The sequence below is a fragment of the Girardinichthys multiradiatus genome, chromosome 7, assembly GCF_021462225.1.
Source record: "Girardinichthys multiradiatus isolate DD_20200921_A chromosome 7, DD_fGirMul_XY1, whole genome shotgun sequence".
NCBI lineage: Eukaryota > Metazoa > Chordata > Actinopteri > Cyprinodontiformes > Goodeidae > Girardinichthys > Girardinichthys multiradiatus.
Window position 1 is genome coordinate 36,001,905 of NC_061800.1, and position 26,760 is coordinate 36,028,664.

Here is a 26,760-nt window from a genome sequence, read left to right on the forward strand (position 1 = left end):
AGTCAGTCCAGATGTCCTAGAGGCGTACTTTAGAAACAGTTTAAATAGAAAATCTGCCAGGGAAAATATATTTTATTTACCAAATACAAAGAACACACAGTTGGTGGAAACAAAAACAAGCAAGGAGTTGAATGGGTAAAGGAGAAAGAAAGAAGCATAAAGTAGGCTATCAAAAATCTGATGATTTGAGGCACCCTGGTTCACATTTTCCTTGCAGACATGAATTCCAAACAAATTCTCTGCCATGATGGGTGTCTGGACCTGCCTATGTCTGCTTCTAATTCCAAGGAGCCCTTCTGCAGCATTTAGCACATATTTATCAAATCACGTTGCAACTTTTTAGGCAACAACATTAGGATTATTTGGTGTAATAAAAGTTCTGCCAGTAATGTCATAATCATTGAGAAGAATGAAAGTTTGGGAACAGCAGCTAGAATTGTGATAATCAAGAAAAGGTAAAGATAATCAAGACATTACTCTGAAACCTAGGGTGTTGTGTTTAAAGCATTTGTACTTTGCGATCTTTACTACGTTTCTGTTTTTGAATTTTATTTTAGAAAATTAGTAGTCAGACAGGGTGGTCAGAAGGGGAAGAAAGCCCCCAAGGGACTGCATTCTGTTTCTCTTCCCCCAATACACCTCAGACATTTAGCACAAGACCGAGCCTTGACATCTGCAGAAAAAAAGAAAAGATTTGGTGTGTGCCCGACTAGGTGCAAGAACTGAGGGATCTCCTTGCTTCATGGTTGTGAACAATGACCTCATTTTAAACATGAGCAGGATAAAAGAAAAAACAAATCTAAATTCTATGTCCATCTATAGAGAAGTGGTACAGCTGGATTACAGATATGTAAGTTGCTCACATGGACCGCAGATTGGACCGGAAATGCATCCCTTATGTTGTTTGCCAGTAGAGACAGTGGAGATTCTAGTTGTTAAGAAGGTTTAGGTCATTCACTGTTTTTAGAAGCAGGTTACACATTTTCTCCAAGTCCCCTTTAGAAAAGGGCAGATTTCTTTTATGCCTTTTGGTGCAACAGATTCAAAGCCACTGTTTTAAAAGAAGCTGTAAGTTTGCTCTGTAATGTACAATAATGTGTTCCTTTGTGTTGGTCTATCACATAGAATCTTTCAATACATTGGGATTTGTGGTTGTAATGTGACAAAATGGGGAACTATTGAAGAAGTATGAAATCTTAATAAAACTGTGACCATGCTATATTTTACAATATGATAGTATAAAGTAACTTTCACAGTTTACATTTAGATCCTCTCTGTGTCTGAGCCACAAATATGTCCTTATCTGTCACGGTTCTGTCACGGTTTACTTGGAATTGGACCCCAGAAAGCAGACGAGCAGGCAGCATGATGGTAAGTGAAAAGGTTTTAATGACAAAAAACAAAAACTCACTCACAGCAGGAGGAAGGAACAAAACAACAGACGGGCAGGCGAGACAGGCATGGCATGATCCGAAAATAAGACTTGAGCATCAAAACTTGACATGAGCATGAGAGTGAAAGATGTTTCCGCGAAGACTAACAGAACAGGTGTGAATATATGGCGTGAAAACCAGGTGGAGTAAGGAGACAGATTAACTTGAAGCAGGTGAACTGAATAAACTTAATTAACAGAACAAAACGTGACTGGAGCAAAACAGAGACTCTTGAACACAAACTAGAAAAACATGAAGCAAAAGCATAACCAGATCCGAAAACCAAACTTGACAAAACATGAACAAGACGACAAAACAAAAGCATAACCAGGAAAATAAACAGAAACATGATTCAAAACTTGAACAGTGAAAAACATATGGAAAAACCCCAAAACCAAAAACCAAACAACCCTACATCATGACACTTATCTCTGTTCTTTTCAGTACAACAAACGAAAATGCAAATCAGTATTTGTGTTTTAGGTGGTTACTGTTGAAATTCTGTTTAAACTTAAAAGACCTTTTCCAATGAGAAAAAGTTATTTTGAAGTTCCATTTCTAGCTGTAGTTACGCATGTTCAGTACATCCTGTGTGCTGAACTAATTTAATGTTTGACTTTGCCCTTCTCAAGCTGTAATTAGTAATCTACATGAGAACTGATATCTGATTTTGCTCGGGATATGGCTTCTGACACATTATGGAAATGTTAAAAACTTTCCCAGTGTGCAAAACAACCAAGCACAGCAGAATCAAGTCTCAAAAGTCAAGTGCTGTTTACCTCATTGATAATTATCTTAGCATCTACTGTTTATAAATGTGAAATCCTTGACATGATTATATCTCTGCAACCACTTTGCAGTCCCAGGAAAGTTTTTTATTTATTTTGCAACAGAGAGTCGCACACGCACACACACACACACACACACACACACGCACACACACACACACACACACACACACAAACAGTCTATCGTGACTTTCAAACAACTACAGCATCCCTTATGTGATTACCAGCATCATTGTATGCTGGTTCATTCATACTCCAAGTCAAATCTACTTCATGGTGTTTATCTTATCAGTTGAGATCAAAGGAAAGGAAAAAAGGATCTTGGTGTGGATCAAAATCTCTGAAAGGTTCATGTCTAGAAAAAATAAATTATTGATTCAGATGCAAAATAAGGTCTTGTGTCTACCTGTTCAATCATTTACTTCACATATTTCTTAAATACAGGTGTGAAACTGCATTAAGCAATGTTGTGAAATCATGTAAAACCCCTATTATATACACATTTGCAACTCCAGACCTCACACTTTTCAACCCTGTATGCTTTATTCTCCCTGCCAGCTTTTATGCAAGTCAAAAAGTAAACATTTGCATCTTGGCACATTAGTGTGCATGAGCTCTTCTTCAATTCCACTACCGCTGGTAATGTGATCCATCTGTTATCAGCTGGATCATCAAAAATTCACAAGGAATGAAATGCACATGGATTGTCATGCTGGTTGCACAGATATCACTTCTTTATCCCTTCGATCTCATCACTCCACTAGCAATGTATGGTTGTATCACTCTCTTAAATATGCTAAAATACAGAAGTGACATTGCTTTGTAACATGTAGCCAAAAACATGTTTCTAGAGAGTGCTGTCTCATAAACAGACACAACATCTGATGTGTCTGAGTTTATGTTTATGCAAAACTGCTTGACATATTTGGAAGTTTTCTTCCAAAATCTTCTGCAAGGTAGAGCAAAAATAAAATACAAAAAAAAAAAAAAAAAACAAGCAGTTAACTGATCAACTGATCAACACAGATTCCTCTCTACATTTATATGTTATATACTGATCAAAATTCAGGTACAACAACTATTATCAGATTAGGGTCCCGATCAAGCCATTCTTAAATGATCCGTTTAAAATTATTGGACTAAACTCAACTCCTGATACCTGTCGTTGATCTGCTGTCTGCTATCTTGTCAGCTGCAACTCCTTGCGGCCATAATCTGCACAGCTAATCTTTGTGTGCACTCCATGCAAAATGTATTATAAACAGCACACATTAAAATGTCTATCTTACACATCTAGATTTCCCAATGTCGTTTCAAATGAAAGAGAGACTGTACTGGCTACTGCAGCTCACTGTCTTTCTGTGTCACATGAATTACTCTCCACACTGCAGCCCCCAGACAAATGCTCATGTAGGGGAGGAAACAGTAGTTGTTCACATCTGCTGTTCAAAGTATTCAGTATAGAAGCTTGAAGTCTCACCTAATAGTAATGGAAGTCTCTGTAAATAACCATTTAATACAAACTTGATATTGCTTTAAAGATTCATGTAATATCATTATCCTAAATTGCAATGATTTTTTTATGGTTGGAGTTGTTTTAACAAGCAGAAGTCCGCTTTAGTCTTGTCCCCTCTTGGAGTAGCTTTAACCTTTGGACTGAAATCTACAAAGTGTGATGCATTCAATTGCAACTTGAGCCAGCAGAAATCTCATACCAGCATAAAAGAGCAAAATCTCTTACTAGATGTTAATAAGGTTAAGTAACCCACTTAGAAAGGATAAATATAGAGGCTTTTTTATTTTGACATTTACTGGTACCAGTCTATGATAAACAACCATTAAAGGCAAATGCAGGTAATTGAGGACAAAAGCTTCAAAACAAAAGAGTAGTTTGGCTTCCTTTATAGACAGGCAGGAATTTATGATTAATTGTCCTCAACTGGTAGATTCTTGCCCCTATTCCCTACTTCTTCTTCATTCTCTTTCTCAGCCTATCTTTGGATCTATCTTTACTCCAGAGTGTTGCAGAAGACAGAAAAGCTTGAACTTAAACCTACTAAAATAACCTGTCTTTCTCATTTTTTGACATACTATTAACAAGCTTTTTACTTTGCTTCAGGGAAACATTTTTTTTCTTATTTAGGTAGGAATAATAGGTTTTCCAAAATGATAAATAGGATTTTGACAGCCGCCAGTTATGCTTCTGACCGACTGGTTTAATATAGCATGTGAAATTAAGCATTAACATCAATGAAAGATAAGAACCAAATGGGTTTCGTGACATGTTCGGCACATTTGTGGCTGTCTAAATTAAAATGAAATTTCTTTTTTGTTAACACACCATTCACAAGGTCTTCTGTAATGTCAGTTAAACATGAGACAAGCAGCTCTCGAAGACTCTAATCACACAACAGAAAAATCTACACAGTAATTGCTAAGGACCCAGCGGTGACCCAGCTTCAGTTCTATTAGTCTTCAAAGAGCTGGAGTAAGATGTTAAGAGATCCTAAAGAAGAGGATAGCAAAAAGCAATCTTAGGTAATTTCATTTCAAGCATGCCCAATCTGATGAAGAAGAGATTCAGTCAAGTGTGAATATGTCTGGTCTGAAATACAACAGCTGTCCTTGTCTTTGCAGTACTATCAGACAGGGACCTGACATCAAGTGAACGCTGGCTGATATCTGAAGGGACTGGTGAATAAAAACTAAAGAAAAACTAAATTAAATCATGGAAACTGATATTTTATATAAATTTAGTTTTCAAAGTCTGGCTTAGGACCTCACTACAATGTCAAAAGACTGCCAACATGTGGACTATCCCACATGTGGATGTCATGCACCAATGAATCATTACCAATCAAAAAAGGACATAACTATGCTAATCAACTTTTTTTACACATAAAATCATACCTGATTGTCTCTCAGCAGACTGTTAATTCTATTCTGAAGCCAACATTTCTTCAATGGTGGGCTGTAATAGCTAATGCCACATTTGTCTCAATTCCAAATATGTTGTTAACTGTTGGGAAATAATCCACTGATTGCAGGAATAATCCAATTTCCCTTTGAGTGCAGAGGCACCCGCTAAAGCCACAGATTAGGCGTTGCCTGATTAAAGGTGCAGCCGCAAACAGCGTAACAATTAGTCATGTCCGGACATGCCTGAACTTCGAAATCACATGTCAGTACATGTGTGATTATTTTACCAAAAAAAGATATTTATACTGGCTCCTAACAAGTTGCTTAAAAAAATACAGGTTATCGCATATGACTTGATATGAAAGCAAAACATTTTACTGCAGCTGCCACTATAATTCCGGAAGTGGCTAACATAATCAATCCTACAGCAGCACTGGCAAGAATAAGGTGGATAAAATTCAACTTCAGGTTTCAGAATCTCAGGATGAGTCTTTCTGACTGCACCCAACAATGTATCTCCACAGACTGCTGCCACAGTTGAAAATTCCTGTTCCGAACAGAAAAGCCTTTTACCTGCATCCTCTCATGCTGATAAACAACTGAAAATACTGATAGTCTTTCATCCTTTACAGCAAACCTGGAAATGATGGTAGAGACTCATAAACCTCCCATGAGGAATCCTACTAATGAACATGATGCGTATGATGGCAGCTTGTGTGTACCATCATGATTTAGCCCAACACTAAAATTGGGCTAAAATTAGGCTGGTGTGAAGGGGAGCCTTTTCCAAAATCAAATGACACAAAGCAACCGCATAAAAGAAAAAATAACCTGCATCTCATTTTCAAACTCTTTTAGGAACAACAGATGTCATAGTTAGCTAAGTGTACTTGTCTTTCTATTTACTTTCTACCTTTTTACCTTATTGGATTGGACTTTGTTAACCAGGATTTGATTCCTATTTGGCATACAGTTTCCTGAATTATTTTGTCTACCTTCATCTAAATACGTTTTACTTATTTTGTATGCCATTGAATTAAAAATAACATAATACAAGTGTCAAAGAGTCAAAATCGTTTTCATCATATAACAAGACATTCCCTCTGCACTTACCTTGCTGAAGTACTTTGCCAAAGTATTTGTTATGGCTTGTGCAATTCCACCGGCGATACCTGAACTGGTACTGGCACTCTCTGATGCCCAACCTTGCTCCTTTGGCCACCTCGCTGACGATTTCTGGTTGAGTCTGGCACAGCTCGGCCTGCTTCCCTGCCAGGCGCTTTGCCTTCCTGCAAATGCTATTGGGGTCCATGACCAAGGGACTTCCCACTGCCCTGCAAAAGTTTGAACCATGTCAGAAAAACAAATATGATCTCTTAGCAATATTTAAAACAAAATTCTCACAGTGCTTTTTTATAAGAATCAATCAGTAGCTGCCTTAAACCACCGCTAAAGTTTTCTTTTTTGGCTCAGGGGCCTGCCAGTTCTATCCACCACATCTCAGTTGTGACTACAATGCACCTCTTCAATGAGAACGTGAGAGACAACAGCATGCAGTTTCCCAGAGGCATCTCAGCTTTGACATCAGATTATATTTTGTTTGATTGCATCTGTAAAACTGTGTGGTCCTTAGAAAGTTACAAGTCACATAGTTGGACACCTCTCAACAGAAAGGCCATTTACAGTCTTATGCTATTAAGTCAATCTTAATGCTGCCTTACGTTGATTTTGGAAGACCAGAAGGCAGTCATTCTAGATTTCCAGACGATATAAAATTTTCTGTAGTTGTTCCGGCAGTTAAGAGCCCCACCACTTAAACCACACATATCCCCTAAATTACCCCACCAATTTAAAACTTCCAAAGCTTAGGCCTTTTCAAACCGAAGTGTACATACTTTATTACAGATAAGGAAAAACAAGCTTGTGAATCAAAAATAAACAGAGTTGGCTTCATGTAGTGTAAATATTTGAAATGTTAACACATATATAGATTCATCATTGTATAAATACAACTCCAGACCTCCTAGAAAGCTATGACAGATGAGTGTATATAATCTAGATAAATAGTTTATTCTAACTCTTAATGGGGAAGAGGCTTGGATTAACTGTTTCAAAATACTGCCCGGAGCCGTGGCATCATTTTTGGTGTAAGAAAGAAGAACCTTTAAAACTTTGTTTCCATTCTCAGTCCTTAATATATCAACCAAAAACTAAATACGCTGCAAGTTCAGCACATCTAAAGCAGCATTTCTCACATCATCTCATTTTACTTCATTTCACACCATTTTGTTTCTTCTATCTAAGCAAGCGTGATCTATAACTTTATTACTTGAAAGAAGCAGGGAAAGAGAAAGTGAGGGTAAAGAAAGCTCTACCTCATAGTTTTTCATTTAGCCTTGCCCTTGTTAATCGCACCTCCTGATATCATTCATCTGCCTTGAGAGTTTGTTTTAAGAAGCAGAGCAAACACTCTCGCCAGTCCTCTCCCCTGGCGGTCTCATGCTTGGCGAGACGTGTGCACACGCAGACACACAGTTGCACGTTTCCAACAAATTATACGACAAGTTGACATGTCAAGGGATGACAGAATGAAAACACCTTCCACAGAAAATCGTGTGCTAGCCTTGTATCCATACAATCATGTCTGGACAATAGCAGGCATGAAGATCAACTGATCATATACAGTCCGTTGCAAAAGTATTCTTACACCTAGAAACTTTTCACATTTTGTCACATAATGATAACCATAAACCTCAGTGAATTTACAGAACAACACAAAGTTGCACCTTATTGTGAATTGGAAGGAAAATTAGTTTTTCAATTTCCTTTACAATAAAAAATTTGAAAAACAGAATTACTCTTTTTGCCTACATGTAAAATGAACACAGTGAAAATGGTAGTGGCAGCATTGTGCTGTGTGGAGGCTTTTCTTCAGCAGGCACATACTGGTCAGCATTGATGACAGATGGACCTAAATACAGGACAATCCTGGAAGGAATATTTGTTAGAGGTTGCATAGGACTTCAAACTGGGTAGGAGGTTCATCTTCCAGCAGAACAACTGTAATCAGCTCATTCAAATCCCCCATCATATCTGACTGAAGTTCAGTTATTTTGTAATGGTTGGACAAAACTTCAGTCAATAGCTGTGCAAAGCTGTTACAGACGTACCTCAAAAGACTTGCAGCTGTAATTACAGTGAAAATGTTGCCCACAGCAATTGAAATTTTTATTTTTAAAACTGTAAAAACAGTACCCTTTTCCTTCCCCTTCACAATTATGCACTACTTTCTGTTGCTCTATCAATATTCAAAATATATTGAAGTTTTTAATATGACAAAATGTGAAAAAGAGGTGTGAATACATTTGCAGGCCACTCTAGAGTAAAAACACTGGAATGAAAAAAAAGCCAATGAATATAAGCATATGGCATGTGATTCCCATACGTTTAACTGTACGCTCGAGGAACACCCACTGTTTCCATCCTTCTAGGTTTATTGAGTGTGTTGACAACATTTCTATGGAAACAGTGCAATAGTGTTATCATCATACAGGCAATTAAGTCACACAGACAGTCAGTGGGTGTTAATTAACAGGTAGAGCTACAATATTTAGCAACACACACTCCCTTTAAAAAACCTCTTATTACCCAACAACTGCTGTCAGGCAGTCTGTGTGTGTGTGTGTGTGTGTGTGTGTGTGTGTGTGTGTGTGTGTGTGTGTGTGTGTGTGTGCGTGTGAGAGAAAGAGAAGTAATAAGAAACAAACTCAGTCAGAGGTAAAATACTGTAAATGTCAGTACAAGTGCATTATCAGTGTAGTGCAACTGGTTTGTTTTGGCTTGTTTTTTAACCTTTAACCATTTATTTACCAGAGGCAATGATTAGAGGCTGACTGCATCTATAGATAATCAGGCTTTTTTTTATAATGGAAGGTGTATAATTGTAAAAGTATTGAATGTGCAGGAATAGTTTTTTATCTTTATTTCTCAAACAGGTTTGCTCTAAAAGGGGAGTGACATGTGATTTTTCACTTTGAGTCCCTTTCACACTTCATCTCACTTCAAAAAGTTTTATCCCATCTCATAACACATCATGTGATAGAGTAAACTGAAACTCATCCTATTAGTCAAAAATATCTGATGTATTTCACAAAAAGTGGGGGCAGTGTCTGTGGTTACTCAGGCGAGTCCAAACATCCAAAGTGCCACTTTCGTCTAAGTTGAAACCAGACAAAACAAGCGAACCAAATGAGAGTTTAGGTTTGGCAAAAACGGTTTCCTGCACAGTGTGCAGATTTACTTTTTTTTTTTGCATGGTTGGGGGTGTTGCTCAAAAAGCAGTCTGTTCAGTTAACAATGCAACTAACCCATCCAGAGGTGGTAGATATACATTCAGTCCAACATGGAAACTACGGATGATGTCTTACGATATGGCAAAGAATAAGATGTCTTGTCAAGTAATTAGTAATCGAGATCAGAAACGTTATCAGTCAGATGACCAGTGATAAAATAGTTCATTCTATTTAAACATACAGTATTTTGCTCTCAAAGCAGCCCTTCATTGATACTGACATGACCTGAGATAAATCCTGTACGGTATTTGCAGAACAGACTGTAAAAAACTATTTGAGTACTATGCTCTGTTCTTAAATTACCTACCATAAAAATACCACAAGCCATGGACACATTTCCTTACTACCATCTGCTTTGTTAGTTAGGCCTAATCATTAATCATTTACTTTAATGTACTGCATAGCAGAGGACCTGTAATGCTGTGGGTCTGTTTCTTGTCAAAAGGCTCTGGGGTTGCTAGAGTGAGTGGCTTATAAACTCTACAAAATACTAGAAATTTACAAATAAATTCTGGTTGAATCTACCAGTAAACAAAAAATGGATTTTCACTGTGTCTTTCATGAAGACAGGGGCTTAAAACAAGTGGTACAATCAACACAGAAATGGTTCTTCAGACATAAAATCAAACTTTTTCCATGACCATGCCAGCCTCTAGACGTATGTCCAACAGAAAATTAGGGATCCAGAGACATCATGGAAAGAGAAATTTCTCTGTATGCCTCTGGACTCAGTATTGCCCTATTAATTTCATGTGGTTTTACAAGGCATTAACAGCAGGGGTGCCAATAATTCTGATGAACATGATGTCACACAAAAAAATCTTAATATGGGATATCTTGAAAATGGTTAGTGTGAGATTTTGCTACTGCAGTAAACAATGACTTTATTTCAATATACATGGAGAGCAGTGTTCAGTAACCCTGTTTCTAGTCTAATGCTGGGGCTACTCTTTGATTGATTCAAGTGAAAAAGTTTGAGAAAACTTTAATCATCAGAATAAGTGTCAAAGGGACATTTTTAGCTTGTCATCAAAACTAAGCCTGATTTGGGAGGGGTGGGGAATTGATTTTCTCAAAAGGCCAAATCAATAGTTCATGCATGTTTCATTTCAGATTTTCCATTGACCAGAACAGGCCAGGCTGAGAACGGATGTGGCCCGGGGGCCATAAGATGCCTCAGTCTCTATTAGGATAAAGGCTTATGCCACATTTCCCCTAGAGACTGGATGTGCAAAGCACACACATTGGACTTCCTTAGAAGTTTGGAAGCATGATGGGCATGAAGAGTTGAAGAGCTGGATTGCTGTGGTGAACTCAGGTGGAAAAACACACCACTGGAAAAAAAGACCAAAAATAGGATGACTGGATTGGATGATGGGATCAACTTCCTCTAAATGCTCAAGCCCTATGTGCCCTTGTTTGGAAAGAAAAAACATTAAAGTGTTCCACCTTAAAAGGTATAATATGGAGATACTGCATAGAAGATCCAAACAAGTAGACACGGTGAAAAGAAAAGCTGACAGTTTTAGACAGAAGCATCCTGATGTAAGATCTATGAAAAATTGATGAGTTGAAGTCAGTGTTACTAACATAAATATATACTTCAACATATAATATAATATATCTGTACCAAATAAGCAAGAAAATCTATAATTTATACTTTAGCTAATGATTTGTTCTTTGGCTGAAAAAAATCTCAATCTCAAAAATTTCAATTCCAAATACCAGGCTCCAATTATACAGTATTTTGCCAAGTATTTGTAACTCCTCCACTTTCACATTTTGTCATGTTGCAACAATGTTTAATTCACCTTCTGGGATATTATTCAAGATAACCAACATTAGGTAGTGTGAAATTATTAAAGAAATCGATACGTTATCACATGTCTGCTCAAAAGAAAGGGAAATAACTGTGCAAATATATTCATCCCACCTAGGTATAATGTTTACCTTCTGTTACACTTACAGCTGCAAGGCCTCTGGGATATGTCTCTTCTCAACTGAATTTAGATCTGGACTTTGACTAGGCCATGGGTGGGTGAATGGATGAATACATCCATCCATCTTTTGCAGTCTCTAACAGGTTTCTTCCAGGAGTGTCCTGTATTTACTTCCATCCATCTTACTGTCAGCTTTGACAAGCTTCCCTGTCCCAACTGAAAATAAGTACCCCCACAGAATGATGGCACCACTACCATGGTAGATTTCTTCCATACAGAGCAGTTTACATGTAGACCAACAACTTGCATTCTGGTTTTATCTGACCAGAGTGCATTTTTTTCACGTTAGCTTTGTTTCCCCTACATAGCTTTTAGCAAACTCTAAATTAACTTCTTCACTTTTCCATAACCATATCCCTGATCTGTCTAGTGTGTTTCTCAGTCTTCATGATGCTGATTGTTCTTTAATGTTCTCTAACAAACCTCAAATCTCTTTGCAGGCCAGCTGTATTTATACTGAGATTAAATTACACAGACATACAATACAGACCAAATGTTTGGACACACCTTCTCATTCAAAGAGTTGTCTTTGTTTTCATGATTATGAACATTGTAGCTTCATACTGAATGCATCAAAACTATGAATTGACACATGTGGAATTATATACTGAAGAAAAAAGTGTGAAACAACTGAAAATATGTCTTATATTCTAGGTTCTTCAAAGTAACCACCTTTTGCTTTGATTACTGCTCCGCACACTCTTGGTATTCTGTTGATGAGCTTCAAGAGGTAGTCACCTGAAATGGTTTTCCAACAGTCTTGAAGGAGTTCCCAGAGATGCTTAGCACTTGTTGGCCCTTTTGCCTTCACTCTGCGGTCCAGCTCACCCCAAACCATATCGATTGGGTTCAGGTCCGGTGACTGTGGAGGCCAGGTCATCTGGCGCAGCACCCCATCACTCTCCTTCTTGGTCAAATAGCCCTTACACAGCCTGGAGGTGTGTTTGGGGTCATTGTCCTGTTGAAAAATAAATGATGGTCCAACTAAATGCAAACCGGATGGAATAGCATGCCGCTGCAAGATGCTGTGGTAGCCATGCTGGTTCAGTGTGCCTTAAATTTTGAATAAATCCCCAACAGCACCCCCACACCATCACACCTCCTCCTCCATGCTTCACGGTGGGAACCAGGCATGTAGAGTCCATCCATTCACCTCTTCTGCGTCGCACAAAGACACGGTGGTTGGAACCAAAGATCTCAAACTTGGACTCGTCAGACCAAAGCACAGATTTCCACTGGTCTAATGTCCATTCCTTGTGTTCTTTAGTCCAAACAAGTCTCTTCTGCTTGTTGCCTGCCCTCAGCAGTGGTTTCCTAGCAGCTATTTTACCATGAAGGCCTGATTCACACAGTCTCTTCTTAACAGTTGTTCTAGAGATGTGTCTGCTGCTAGAACTCTGTGTGGCATTGACCTGTTCTCTAATCTGAGCTACTGTTAACCTGCAATTTCTGAGGCTGGTGACTCGGATGAACTTATCGTCCGCAGCAGAAGTGACTCTTGGTCTTCCTCTCCTGGGGCAGTCCTCATGTGAGCCAGTTTCTTTGTAGCGCTTGATGGTTTTTGTGACTGCACTTGGGGACACTTTCAAAGTTTTCCCAATTGTTCGGACTGACTACCTTCATTTCTTAAAGTAATGATGGCCACTCATTTTTCTTTACTTAGCTGCTTTTTTCTTGCCATAATACAAATTCTAACAGTCTATTCAGTAGGACTATCAGCTGTGTACTGTATCTACCTCCTGCACAACACAACTGATGGTCCCAACCCCATTTATAAGGCTTGAAATTCCACTTATTAAACCTGACAGGGCACACCTGTGAAGTGAAAACCATTTCAGGTGACTACCTCTTGAAGCTCATCAACAGAATGCCAAGAGTGTGTGGAGCAGTAATCAAAGCAAAAGGTGGCTACTTTGAAGAACCTAGAATATAAGACATATTTTCAGTTGTTTCACACTTTTTTGTTCAGTATATAATTCCACGTGTGTTAATTCATAGTTTTGATGCCTTCAGTGTGAAGCTACAATATTCATAGTCATGAAAACAAAGAAAACTCTTTGAATAAGAAGGTGTGTCCAAACTTTTGGTCTGTTCTGTACACTTTTATTTACTGTTTAGGTAACTTCTAAAAACAATTGTTTGAGCTATATTTTATTTAGGAGTGCCGTTTTATTATCTGTGTTATCCCATAAAATCCAAATAAAAAACAATGCAATTTTTGATTGTAATGTAACAACATTTTTGAACAAGTTTAAGCAGCATAAACACCTTTACAAGGCACTGCAAATAGCAATCCCTCCGTTGATGCTAACCAAACAAAGAACTTTTTAATAGGAGCAGTTATGACTCTTACAAAGAACAGTAACTGTCTCAAGGTTTAATCACAAATAAGGCTTTAGATGCTTGTATGCACATTAAACAGAAATTCTCCTTGAGCCGCTTTTGTACCCATACTTTGTTACATTAATATGCATGATTATACAAACACAGATTAAATACAGCAAAAATGGCCCATGCTTGCAAGAAGGAAAATTAAAGCTTGGAAGTTATCTGATCCTCTTTTGTATAGTGCCCCTCTTGTCTGTCATTTTGGATACAGCTTTTCGGCAGATAACTAACGGATGTTCTTTCTTTGATAGTATCTTTGGTTTGAGGAAACAGTGTCTCCCATGAACAGTTCTTTGTGAAGATAAGGACTCCGAGGACAAACTCCATAGCTTACAGAGAAAAAACAAGATGAAGAATCAAACAGACTCAAATCACTCATAGTAAGCGTATCAGTGCAGCAATCATCTAAAGCAAGTTCACAGACTCCCCACTCACGATCTAAATCTGGAATTGTCTATATCAGACTGAGGTATTTTGTATTGGGCTTTAATTTTTTGTGTCACTTGAAAGATTTCTTGACTGAATTAAAACATATTATTTGATTATTTAAAACTACAGGCATAGAACATTAAGAGATTTAGCCTTTCAATAATGATCTGTGAAACTGGAGAGGGAACTGAGGTTTTAAATACAGATAAGAAATAGATACCTAATTAATAATTGTCAGGTTCCAGGTAGGGGTCATGTAGAGATTAAACTATGGCACCCGCAATACCTTCGGTTTCATTAAAGATCTCAAGGCACTGTAGTCATAATGCTGTACTGTATGAAGCCCTTCTCTTTTTTACTCCATCCCCAAATGAGTGAATTTTATCCCTCCTTAATCCCTCAGATATGCCAGGGATGAAGACAGTCAAAACAGAGGAGATAGTGAGATAAAAACAAAGAGCCTGAAGATGGGAAACAATATCCATCCATCCATCCATCTATCTATCTATCTATCTATCTATCTATCTATCTATCTATCTATCTATCTATCTATCTATCTATCTATCTATCTATCTATCTATCTATCTATCTATCTATCTATCTATCTATCTATCTATCTATCTATCTATCTATCTATCTATCTATCTATCTATCTATCTATCTATCTATCTATCTATCTATCTATCTATCTATCTATCTATCTATCTATCTATCTATCTATCTATTTATCTATCTATGGCGCTGTTGGTAGCACTGTTGCCTTGCAGCAAGAGGATCCTGGGTTCGAGTCCCAGCAGGGGGTCTTTTTGCATGGAGTTTACATGTTTTCCCCATGCATGCATGGGTTCTATCCGGGTACTCTGGCTTTCTCCCATAGTCCAAAAACATGACTGTTAGGTTAATTGGTTTCTCTAAATTGCTCTTAGGCGTGAATGAGTGTGTATATATATACATATATATATATAGCCTCTTTCAATATGTGAGTATTTTTTGCAGTTATTAGATAATATGGAGTAACAAATATAGCTTGCTAAATATAGCTAAAGTGAAAATCTCTGAAAATTGGCATACATTATGTGGGTCTTCAGTAATCATTTGCAGTTCTCCTGACCTTGCAGCCTAAGACACAGGCCCTACCTTCAGAAACGTTTTATCATATAGTTAAAGGAAAACAGGAATGAGAATAGGGTAATTAGTTGTAAAACATTTCAACACTTACAGTTTGCAAAGAACTTACAAAGAATAACAGTTCAGTGTGACAAGCAGAAGTGGAGCAAGACAAAGGCAATTTCACGTGAAAAAAACCCCAAAAAACATTTGTTCTGCTTTAACAACAGCGGCACACCCAACAGCCTGAGCTGCCAAAAGATACACATCAAACCCAGAGTATGGATATTTGCAGGACAAACACAAGAGGTTAAAAAGATGCACAGATGAGCTCAAAACTACTGAGGGATTACAGAAAGCACAGATTGTAAACTGACATGAAAGGTGATGCTTTTTGTAATACGGCTGACAGAGGAGTAGGCTTCATCATGGAACTCATAAAAACAAAGCAACAGCGAAATAAATGTAGCCTATAGCAACTGGATGGGGGACACAACACTATCATTTTCCAATTGACAAGTACATGTAACATCGCCTTGTGCCTATGGGCAAGCTGTGATATGCCTGCTCCTAAAAAACAGGTACAACCTCCTTATTCAATTGTCAGGGATGCCAGACAGTATTCAATCTGACAAGCATCTCAGCATAATGGTTAGATTTCTTACAACAAAATATCTGGAAAGGCAAACTTCGTGTGAATGGAAATAAATCCACGTGTTTAGCTCATCATTAGCTTCACAACTTGAATTGAGTTGCACTCAATGTTTATAAGTTGGTTCCTTGTCAGTTTGCCTCTGCCAAATCATAGCCTCATTTTGTACCAATGTGTTACTATTTTGTTCCAACTTATTGTATTTTGTGCTGAGAAAATTTAAAAAATTGCTGTTTTTGTAGCTTTAAAAGATAAGTATAACATGAATAAAACAACAAAAGTATGAAATGACTAAGGGACAAAATAAGATAAAGTAGCTTGGAGTGCAGTTTTTCGTTATGTATCGGCCAACATTCAATTTGGGACCGACATTATTAAATCAAAGAGCATAAAGAAAATGAGGTCATTTCATTCCTCTTCATTGTTTTCTTCACATCGGTATTTTAGTTGTTTTTATTGTTCTTTCTTGTATTAAGCACAGTTGGGGTGTTACTGTGGCTCTGTGGGAAGAGTAGGGGTCTTGCAATCCAAAAGTTCAATTCCAGCTTCCTTACTGTCACACGTCAAAGCGCCCTTGAACATTGCACATAACCCCAAGTTGCCCACCAACCTGCGCATTGGTGTGGAACCGTGTGCAGTGAGTGTGACTGGCAGAATGTGGCTCTAGAGTAAAGTGCTTTGAGTTGTCGGCTATATAAATTCATTTGCAAAAGGCGTAACACCAACTCGGGTTTTTTGGAGTTTTAATTGTGGGGTTCTTTACAATGAAATGCCAATACCCTAAAACTTGGATCTCTGCTCAGGGTTAGCAAACAGTTGGTTCTACAAACGTTTAACAAAGATACGACTTTAGAGCAAAAGACTTTAGGACTAAGCGTCTGATAAATGGTCTCACGTCGCAGCTGTGCTGGTACAGCTGGACGACAGCAACGGATAACCTTTGCAGCCGGTTAATGAGACCTGACTATCTTCTGACTTGATTTCAGCATTGTGGACTGTGCTTCAAATTCAGAAGGTCTTGTTTCCAAAAATGCTAACTTTTTATTACATGTACAACCGTCACTAATGTAGGATTAAGAAAACATCTGACGCACAAAACATGTAAAAACAAGAAAGCTAGGATACATGCTAAAGCTTGCAGGCCTAAGCTGTACAGACAGAAGAACGGTTAAGAGACACTACAGTATTCAATGAGCAAAGTTCTTTAAAAAACAAAATCAAGGTGTTACAGTGTCAAACGTAACATTTTGGATAGGAACAATAATTTATTTGCAAGAAAGAATTTATCATTTGTAAGCCAGAAAAAAGTAGCAAGTCAAATGCAGACCAAGACGCCAAATTACATAATTCGACCAAAGCTTCTAGATTAAACCACTGAATGTAAAGCTCGAGGCTGAAATTTACAAATTCCCGGTATAAGTGACTGCAAAACAAAATCTAGCAAGCATGATCCAAAAGTGCAGACCCATGCCACCTAACCAGCACACACAGACACAAACACACTATGTCAACACACACACGTGCATGCACACAATTGTGTCTTTCTATCTTAACAAGAATTATGCATTGACTTCCACTCATTTTCCATTCATTTCTATGGCCTAACCCTGAGCCTAATCCTGAATGTAACCTAACCAATACCAGTAAATACCTAACCCTAAACCTTCACCTAACTTAAACCGAATTCACAACATTGTTGTAGACCTAACAACTAACCCAAAAATACCACGTCTTCTTTTGGTGCCCAGGCTTTGAGCCCCCACAAGGAGCAGTTGGTCCTTACAGCGTAGTATATGTTGAAAAAATGTGCCTTATACTGTAACAAATGCCAGAACACACACACACACACACACACACACACACAGACACACACACACACACACACACACAAACAATTTACTGTCAGTTCTTTGCTGTACCCATTGCCAAACCACCATCGTCATTTAATCTTTATCTCTACTCATCTCACCAGTCCTGATTACACATTTAGCTTTTCAGAGAAGCAATGAAGTGGACAAAATAAGATCTGCTACAATGAAGCCCTCTTCAAGTGAGGATGGGGGTTCTGACTGTACAGTCTGTAACTGTGTCTGAATGAGTTTGTATGTGGGAGCATGATTCCATAACTGCATGACTGAATGAGTACATACTAAACACATTAACTGAGATCTACTGTTTGGACATGTAAACTGAAAAACACAAAAACACACAGAAAACAAGGCTTAAAGGGCATATAATGTATCATGTTGTTTTATAACTGTTCCTTTTAATTTGTGTTCAGGCTTGTAACTCACAAGAGGTGTATTCATTTACATGACCGAAATCAAGAAATGTATGAAAAAGAGTGTAAGAAAAAAGTGAGCACAAAGCAGCCAAAATGCAGTCAAAAGTTGCCAAAAAGTAATTAAGTTACCTTTGGAATGCCAAAACTTCTGGAACATTGCATAAATCATTGTCAAACTAAGACAAAACTAGTAAAATATCGCACAAATTTAGGGTCATAGGGTTATAAGCTGTTTTATCCAGTAGGAGGAGGGAGGGATAAATGTTGTCTGAGAAAAGTACACTATATTGCCAAAAGTATTTATCTGTCTATGTTTACATGTACATGAACTTTGATGACATTCATTCTTAATCTATAAGGTCCAATTTGTTGATGAACCCACTGTTGCCAGCAATGTAACCTTTACCTGTTCTGTAAACATCAAATCAATACATGCAGGAGGAACAATTGTAAAGCGATTATTGGAATCTAGTTAATCAGCAGACATTATGTACTGACAGAATGCATAAAAAGTAAAAGAAAGCACTTTGCTACCTGACAAAGTTTATTCTTACAAACAGCTTCACAGCTGTGGTTGTTTACTCCTTGTTCAAGTCATTTGTTGTAGCCATAACATAAACTTTATTGTGTGCTTTTTCCTTAAGGTTTTGGTTTTTACCTTTCTTTTAATTTCTTACAATGCTCACCCATGTTTCCTGCGTGATGATCTTTGTAGCAAAAGTGCTCACTCCATCCTTTGTCTGTTCCCAAAAAGTGGCCAAACATCTTTTGACAGATTACCATTAAAAGCAGAAATGTGTTGTTTTCTTTGAAAAAAAAAGATAACCTGGCTCTAAAATATGATGATATATATACTTTAAGAAAACAAACACACACGTTCATTGTGTATGAGCACCTGTGTCATTGTGGCACTTTCCTGGCAATCTGACCACCAATGCAGGCCCGTGACACACACACACACAAATAACACAGTTGACCCTGCTAAGCACTGCAGTCAAAACTAGTATAAGAGAGCAAAGACATTCCTCACTCCTCTGAGCTGTGCTCTCTGCTCTCAGGCCAAATGATTAGAGCGCTTTAATCAGGAGAGACTCTGAAAGGACAGCTATCTCCAAGCATTTCATATCTCTCACTTTGCGTCTCTCATTGCAGCTCTCTCTTTCCCCTCAGCGACAGCCTATCCATGTGATAGGCATTTTCCTTCAGAAGACATAGAGAGATAGAGACATTCACAGGGAATGAGCATGAGACAGAGAAAGAGTGATGTATGATGGTATGTCCAGCTTCTTTCAACAGAGCCAATCATTGTCCTGGCAGACTGGAGAGCGACCCACAGGTGTGGCTTAACCCCGGCTACATCACAGTCGGTCACTGTGTGCGCGCATCTGTCTGTGTGTGCCTCTGGATCTGTGAGTGAGTGTGTGAGTGAGCCAACAAACAGGAGGGTGAGTGAAAGAAGATGACAATTTATGTCAGTGAGGATAGAAGGGAAGTAGCTGATTCCAAAGTGTTGATTCCCTTAATCCACTCCTGTTTTATTTCGAATAAATCTCTAGAATACACAGCCAATCGAACATTGACCATTGACTTCTTAAGAAGTTGAACAGATTTTGACAGACTCATAATGCTCGTAAGCTCGATTTTTTTTAAATTGTGAGCGTTTAACTACACATTTGTTTTGAGAATCCAGAAAAGGCTTATGACCATGTCCCTTAAGATATTTGTGGGGGGCTTCTGCAGCAGTATAGGGGTACCTAATTTGCTGTCAAGGGCTATCTGGTCCTTATATACCAAAGCAAGAGCTGTGTCTGCATTCTCTGCACAGAGTCAAGCTTGTTTCAATTACAGGATGGACTCCACCATGACTGCCCCATGTATCTGATAATGTCTATGGTCAGGATCTCAAGACATAGTCATGGAGAGGAGGGTGTCTGGTTGGGGAAACTCATGAACTCAAGCTTTTGTACATGAACAGGTTCTGTTGGTGTCTTCAAACCACGACCTTCAGGGGGTACTGGAACAGTGTAAAGCAGCTGGGACACGACTCAGCTCTTCTAAACCTGATCGTTCTCAACCAGAAACTACCTAATTGCAGAAAGAATTTAGTCAGTTTGGGAGTAATCTCTATCCCAAGCGGAAGAGTTAGAGTATCTTGGTATCTTATTCACAAGTAATAGTAGGATGGAGTAATAGATGGATACACAGATTGGTAACTCACCTCCAGTACTGCAAACAGTGCTCCGATCTGTTGTAAAGTAAGAGGTGAGCCAAAAAGTGAAGCTCTTGATTTACTGTTCAGTCTACATTCAAATACCCACCTATAGTCATGATATATGGAAATTCATTTAGTCACATAGTGATTAATTTTGTCTCATTTATGACCAAATGAAAGAGATCCAAGATATAGGTGGCTGAAATAAGCTTCCACTGTAGGCTGTCTGTAAGGTGCCTCAACATTAGAGTTAGGTTATGGAGCTCTGGCATTAAGGCTAAGTTTGAAGTACCACTGCACACATCAAAAAGAGTCGATTACTGGAGTCCGGGCATCTGATCAGGATGTCTTCTGGACAACCCGTACCGTTGGACGTTTTCCTAGTAAGTCCCACTTGCGATGGAAACCCTGGGGCAGACCAAAACCCCCTGAAGAGATTTATTTATTTTCCTTGAAATTCCTAGGAATAAGATGAAGAATATGAAGAATAATTCATGAAAATTGACATGGGGTGATATAAACACCCAGACAATTTTATGCATATCTAAATCAAATATTATACACTATATCTTAAAATATATTTTAGATGTTTATACAGCATATTTTATTATTTCCTTCACTTTGCACAATGGAACAACTTGTGAGGACAAGATTTTATTTTTATTTTTTCTCAGGACCTTTTCAAACTTCTCAAAGAGGACACGTGGATTCACATGGATTTATCAAAGCAAACAGAAGAGATCCTCACTTTGGCAATGCATTGTCCTGACTAACATACTTCAGATGACAAGTGGTTATTTTACACTAAATGATTTATTGAGTCACTTCTGATTCCTTATACAAACATGTGCGATGGTTTCTGAAAAAACCACCTCACACGGTTCACCAACAACTGGCTACGCCAGAATTAATCAGGCTTTTAATTATGAAAGATAGCTTCAGGAAACATAGGACATCAAGATCTAATTCGATTGAAAGGTTTTATGATGTGCTGGATAATAATTTAGACATAATTAAAACAGCTTGGGAAAAAGAAACTAGGTACATTTAAACAATGTGACTAGGCAGGGGTAGCAAATTCTGTTAGCTTTACTTTATTTTATTGTTTTATCACCTTTCTTTTTCCAGTATTTTTCACAAATTACTTTTAGTATATTGAAAATATGATCGAAATTGAATCAGATTTAAATTGTCCATCTTACCTCATAACATTTAAAGTCCTTTAAATGTCATGCCATGGAAAGGGCAGGAGTGACCAGAGTTTTTTCTCCAAATGTTTGAAGCACAGAGTAGTAAGTCCCCCACCTGTTCCTGTACTCTGCCTTTGAGCACCCTGAAAGAACGTTCTTACATTTCTTCTTCTCTTAAATAAAAATTAAAAATATATGTATGCATTTGTGTGTTTGGAAGTATATCAGATTGTGAAAAAGACAAACAGTCATGGGAGGTAAATAAAAGCAGTGCTACTCATCACTCTTATTAAGGTAAGTACTTTAAACTGCTGTTGGCAAACTATGAGTTGTATCTCTGGAACGAAGCTGACTGCACGCTCTACCTGAGCAGAAAGCCTGATTACTTAACCATCTAATATCAGCTTGCTAAAACAAAGGCTTTAAAACCACTTCTAAATAAAATAATGTTTAATCTACATTGTTTATTTTATCTGAATATCAGAATAACAATAATTACATGCTATAGATCACTGCAATATTAAATATGTTACAATATGTTAGCACCATAAATAATAATTGATGCTTTCTAGTTTTAAATAAAAGCAATTTAATAATGTTTTAAAACAAAAATGTAATACAGTGGTATTTTTACTCTGTGCTGTGTCAATATTATACCAACAGCTGCTGTGATGCTTATTTTACTGAACTGATTTCAATGCATGCCAAAATTTAAAGCTAAATGTGATTATTTTATAAGTCTGTTTATTATTTTTGCATGTGTAACCAGCTAAGATGCTGTAGTCAGTTCTCCTATAAGTTACTACCCTCTCAGTAGAAAATTGATTTTGTAAATACAACCTGAATTAAGTATATTTTTCCATTCAGCATGATTTTCACAGTAATGTTCTGCAATTCTGAGGGAGAGGTTGTTTTTGTCTCCTGCACATTTTTCAGCATTGCCAGGGGGCAGAACTTGTCAGCCATTAGACTTGTCTGAAGCCTAATGTTTTCCAAATCTCAAGCAAGACACTTTACTGCACTATTCCAACCAACAACCTTTTAGTACCTAAATCTTAAGAGTGCAATGTCTAATGAGAACCAAACAATACACTTTTTGGTACAAAGTGTTAAATTAAAGCAAAAAAAAAGTTGAAAGTTGTAGGTCAAGAAAGCATTGCATGGCTGCCTCTTCATGAAGATATTTCCATCATTAAGGAATATAAAAGACATTTTGCAAAATTCAACAGACTCATGTATAATGCTGCACCCTTGTGGGCAGATTTTGGTATAAATGTGTTTCAGTCTCCAAACATGCATGTTTAGAGTGCAGTCTTAATGTTTTGCACAATGAAACCTCCGATCTTGAACCTCTGGTAATTTCCGTCAGGTTACCTACATTCAGTCTCTCCTCTTAGGTAACAGAAACAAAATTGCTAAGCTGAGCAGAGCCTTCTGCCAGTCAACAAGCAAATGCTCTTACAGGGCCCCCATGACACTACATCCCACACTGACCTTGACTGTGCTATGAATGAACAGTGGGAGGATTCAATAGAACAAAACCACAAAGCTTCACTATCAAACACTGCAGAATTGTGTGTGTGCATGTGTGTAACTGATGGGGACAGAAAAAAAATTATTTCTTTTTTTTCACAAGCACCACACATAGAAGAACTCATGTTATTAGAAAATATGTTATCAGTAAATCTGCGGGGCTTCTATGTCCGTCTGTCTGTTCGACTGTCACCCATTCTGCTGAGCTGCACCTGTATGGATTGTTTTATGATGACATATCCACTGCGCCTCGAGGGCCACCTGACATTCCTTAACCCGAACTCCCATCACAGACACACATCATCAACAACACCACAACCGACCTTACAGCCTTTGATGTATAGACACAGACGATCTTCAGAACTACTAACTCTATCAGAGAATCTTCAGCACATTTTTTTCTTTATGTGTTATAGTCCTTACATATAAAAATGGAATCAATAAAAATCAGCAGGTCAGACCTGGCAGAAATTGGCCAAGAAAAGCCTGAATAGTGCACAACTTTTGTATGGTTGTTTTTCTTTAGCCACAAAAACAAAATATTAAGGCTGCAAATAAGTATTTTCCAAATGCAAATAAAGGAAAAACATGTTTTCTAAAAGAATCAAAATGTACCTTTTGAAATACATTAGATAACATTCCCAAATTTTAGAGAAAATATGATCAAGTGAACATTAATCTTCAGATAAGAAATCCACCAATCAATAGGCCACAGACATGTTTTTCTCTCAAGGCTAAGATGTTTCTTCCCCCCAATTTATTAAAAACATTAAAACTGAGATCACGTTTGGTCAGTAACTACATCAACAACCACAGTGTAGTTTAATGTACTTTTTTGAGTAATAAAAGTAAAAATCGGGAACACAAGCTTTAATGTACGAGGGCTAATCTGCAATCTTACACCTCTATCAAAACACTGGCAGCAGGTTTTTTCTCTCTTTTATTTGGTATATTCGTTAGAAACAATAGTATAGCTGGTTAATATCATAATAAACAGGTCAGACTTTAAACAAAACCAGATATCGATACAAATCGGCCAGGATAACCCTGATCGGTTCAATATCTACCTGCTAGTAATGCACAACTCTTATAGGGTATTTTTGTTTTTACGCACAGAAACAAAAGCATTTCAATTAATATTCATCATACTGAAAATAACCATTTTCCAGAAAAAGCTGTGATTCTAAATCATTTTCTAATAAATACCCTAACAGTCTTCTAGACCTATTTGGATTACCAGTAAAATGTAAAGACGATATGAGTATATATAAGGCTGACATGAAAGCTAAACACAGGACACACGTGTTGACTTACCACCAGAGTCCGATGATGTTGACGGGACAGAGCAAGATAAAGAACAGGGCCAGCTGGATCCGTGAGAGACGAACCGTCATGTTGACCGCTGCAATTCCACAAGGGGATTTTTCCCCTTCAGCAAACTTTAATGTAACAACCTCAGCCAACACCGAGTTTGATTGTTTCTTAAAATCATAGGAGGTCCAATTGTTTTCTTTAACGGCGCGGATCAGTCAGCGCTCTCTGGGAAGTATCTGTCAAGGAGTGCGCAAAAGTCCAACTCCTCTTTAGTCGGACGCATCTTAACGCGCAACAAAGTTGGTCAAGTGGCTAGAGAAGTGCTGTCCGCTCTCAAAGCTGTGGTTAACCTCTTCATTATCGCTGTGCTGTGACTGTCGCAGCGCAATTACATGGTTTCAAGGTGGTCTGATGAGGAAAACGGTCAAGACTGCGCACGGAAAACATCCAACAAGAAGCTGTAGAGCTCTAGCAGAACTTTTTCAGAAGTTACACTGTTGTGCGGGCAGAGAAGAAGAGAAGCGCAGCCTGATTTGCAGGAGGTATGAGAATGGTTCTGCGCAGCGGAGCGCTCTCTCTGCGCTCTAAGCTGACGCGCTGATGAAGGAGTTGGGGAAATAATTTGCTGCGCCCACCGGCTGCAGGTAGAGGCGACTCTCCTCCTGCTCAGTCTGTAAGCGTGTTTTCTTTGGATGAGAACAGGCTGGAAAAATGAGCCTGTCTTCTTCCACCTTGGTGTGACGTCGCTCCGGGCGAGGCGAAATCCTCTCTGTAGCTCAGACACGGAGAGAGAGAAAACTACAATTAAGTTTCAGCAGGAAAGGGTTCAGGTGTTGGGCTGGCCTGAGGTATATGCGAACTTTACGAACGCAAACACTGGAATTCTCGCACGTTGAAGAAATGCTAAGTTGTACACACTCTGGATAATCTTTATATGATAACAGTCATAATTTTTTTGTTAATTTAATCATTTCTACTTCTGTCAGAGCCTAATGCACAAAATAACTGTTAATAAATCAGCCAGTATTAACCTTTTTTGGTGGTTTTTATGTTTGCATTGAATATTTTAAGTAAGGAATTGATCATTATATCATATTAAAATGTAAAATGTTGCAGTTAAATAAAATACTTAATAACACTTCTCATTCTAGTTTAAGTAAATTAACAGATGTTATTAATCTTTCACTTCCTTGCACTAAGCAACTGTTTAGGATAAACAATTTAAACCAAAACAAAAAGGAGATTAATAAATATCCTCTGTGAACATTTTCACTCTATGCTATCTTCTGAGTTGAGGAAAGCTTTATAGAGTTATGGTATGCAGTATTGTAAAATGTATTTGCCCATAACAGATTTTTGTTTTTGTTTTTGCTTGTTTGTCATGCTTGAATGTTTCAGATTATCAAACAGAGTATTTGTTTAATATCACACAAAGAAATCTAAGTAAATACATAGGCTATTTTTAAATGATGATTTCTAAAGCTATCCAAACCCCGCTAGACCAATGAGAAAATAAAACTACCCTGCTTTGTAAATCACAAATTAACTGTGGTTAACAACATTTTTGGTTCAGTTACACTAGCCAAACCCAGGCTTGATTACTGCCATACCTGCGTAATAAAGAGCTAAATTAAATACAATCTGTTTGACAACACGAGGTTCACTGAAAGATCTTAAATAGCAACACATCATACACAGATCTAAAGAAACTCGGGGACAGATGCAAAACAAAGTCATTAATCTGGAAATGGTTGCAAAGCCATTTCTAAAACTTTGGGACTCCAGGGAACCACAATGAGAGAGGTGAACCTTTCAATGAATTGGGTGACCTATTAAAATGTTTCAAAGAGTAAATCAACAAATCATCTATGAGATCTCAAAAGGACCAAGAACAAGATCTATAGAACAGCAGGCCTCAGTGGTCTCAACTAAAGTCATAATTTATGGTTCAACAATAAGAAAGAGACTGCCCAAAATGGCATCCATAGGATAGTCCCTGAACCAAAAGAACCCAAAAGGATGTTCCAAATATCCCAATAACATATCTTAATGCTTCTCAAGATCTTTGGGAAGACCTTTTGTGGACTGATGAGACAAAAGGTGACACTTTTCAAAGGTGTGGGTTTTGTTACATCTGCCGTTACATTACCAGTACATCA

At 37.9% G+C, this 26,760-nt stretch overlaps 1 protein-coding gene across 1 annotated transcript in view; it reads right to left on the minus strand.

Annotated features, from left to right (window-relative positions):
* Window positions 1-25,435, minus strand: part of wnt6b (wingless-type MMTV integration site family, member 6b) — a 36,118-nt gene extending 10,683 nt beyond the window's left edge. Inside the window, exons 1-2 of the mRNA XM_047371573.1 lie at window positions 24,602-25,435; window positions 6,254-6,474 (exon numbers count right to left, since the gene is read on the minus strand). Coding sequence (XP_047227529.1) covers window positions 6,254-6,474; window positions 24,602-24,681 — 301 coding nt within the window. The 5' untranslated portion in view covers window positions 24,682-25,435. The remainder of the gene's footprint in view (window positions 1-6,253; window positions 6,475-24,601) is intronic.
* Window positions 25,436-26,760: the final 1,325 nt, after the last annotated feature.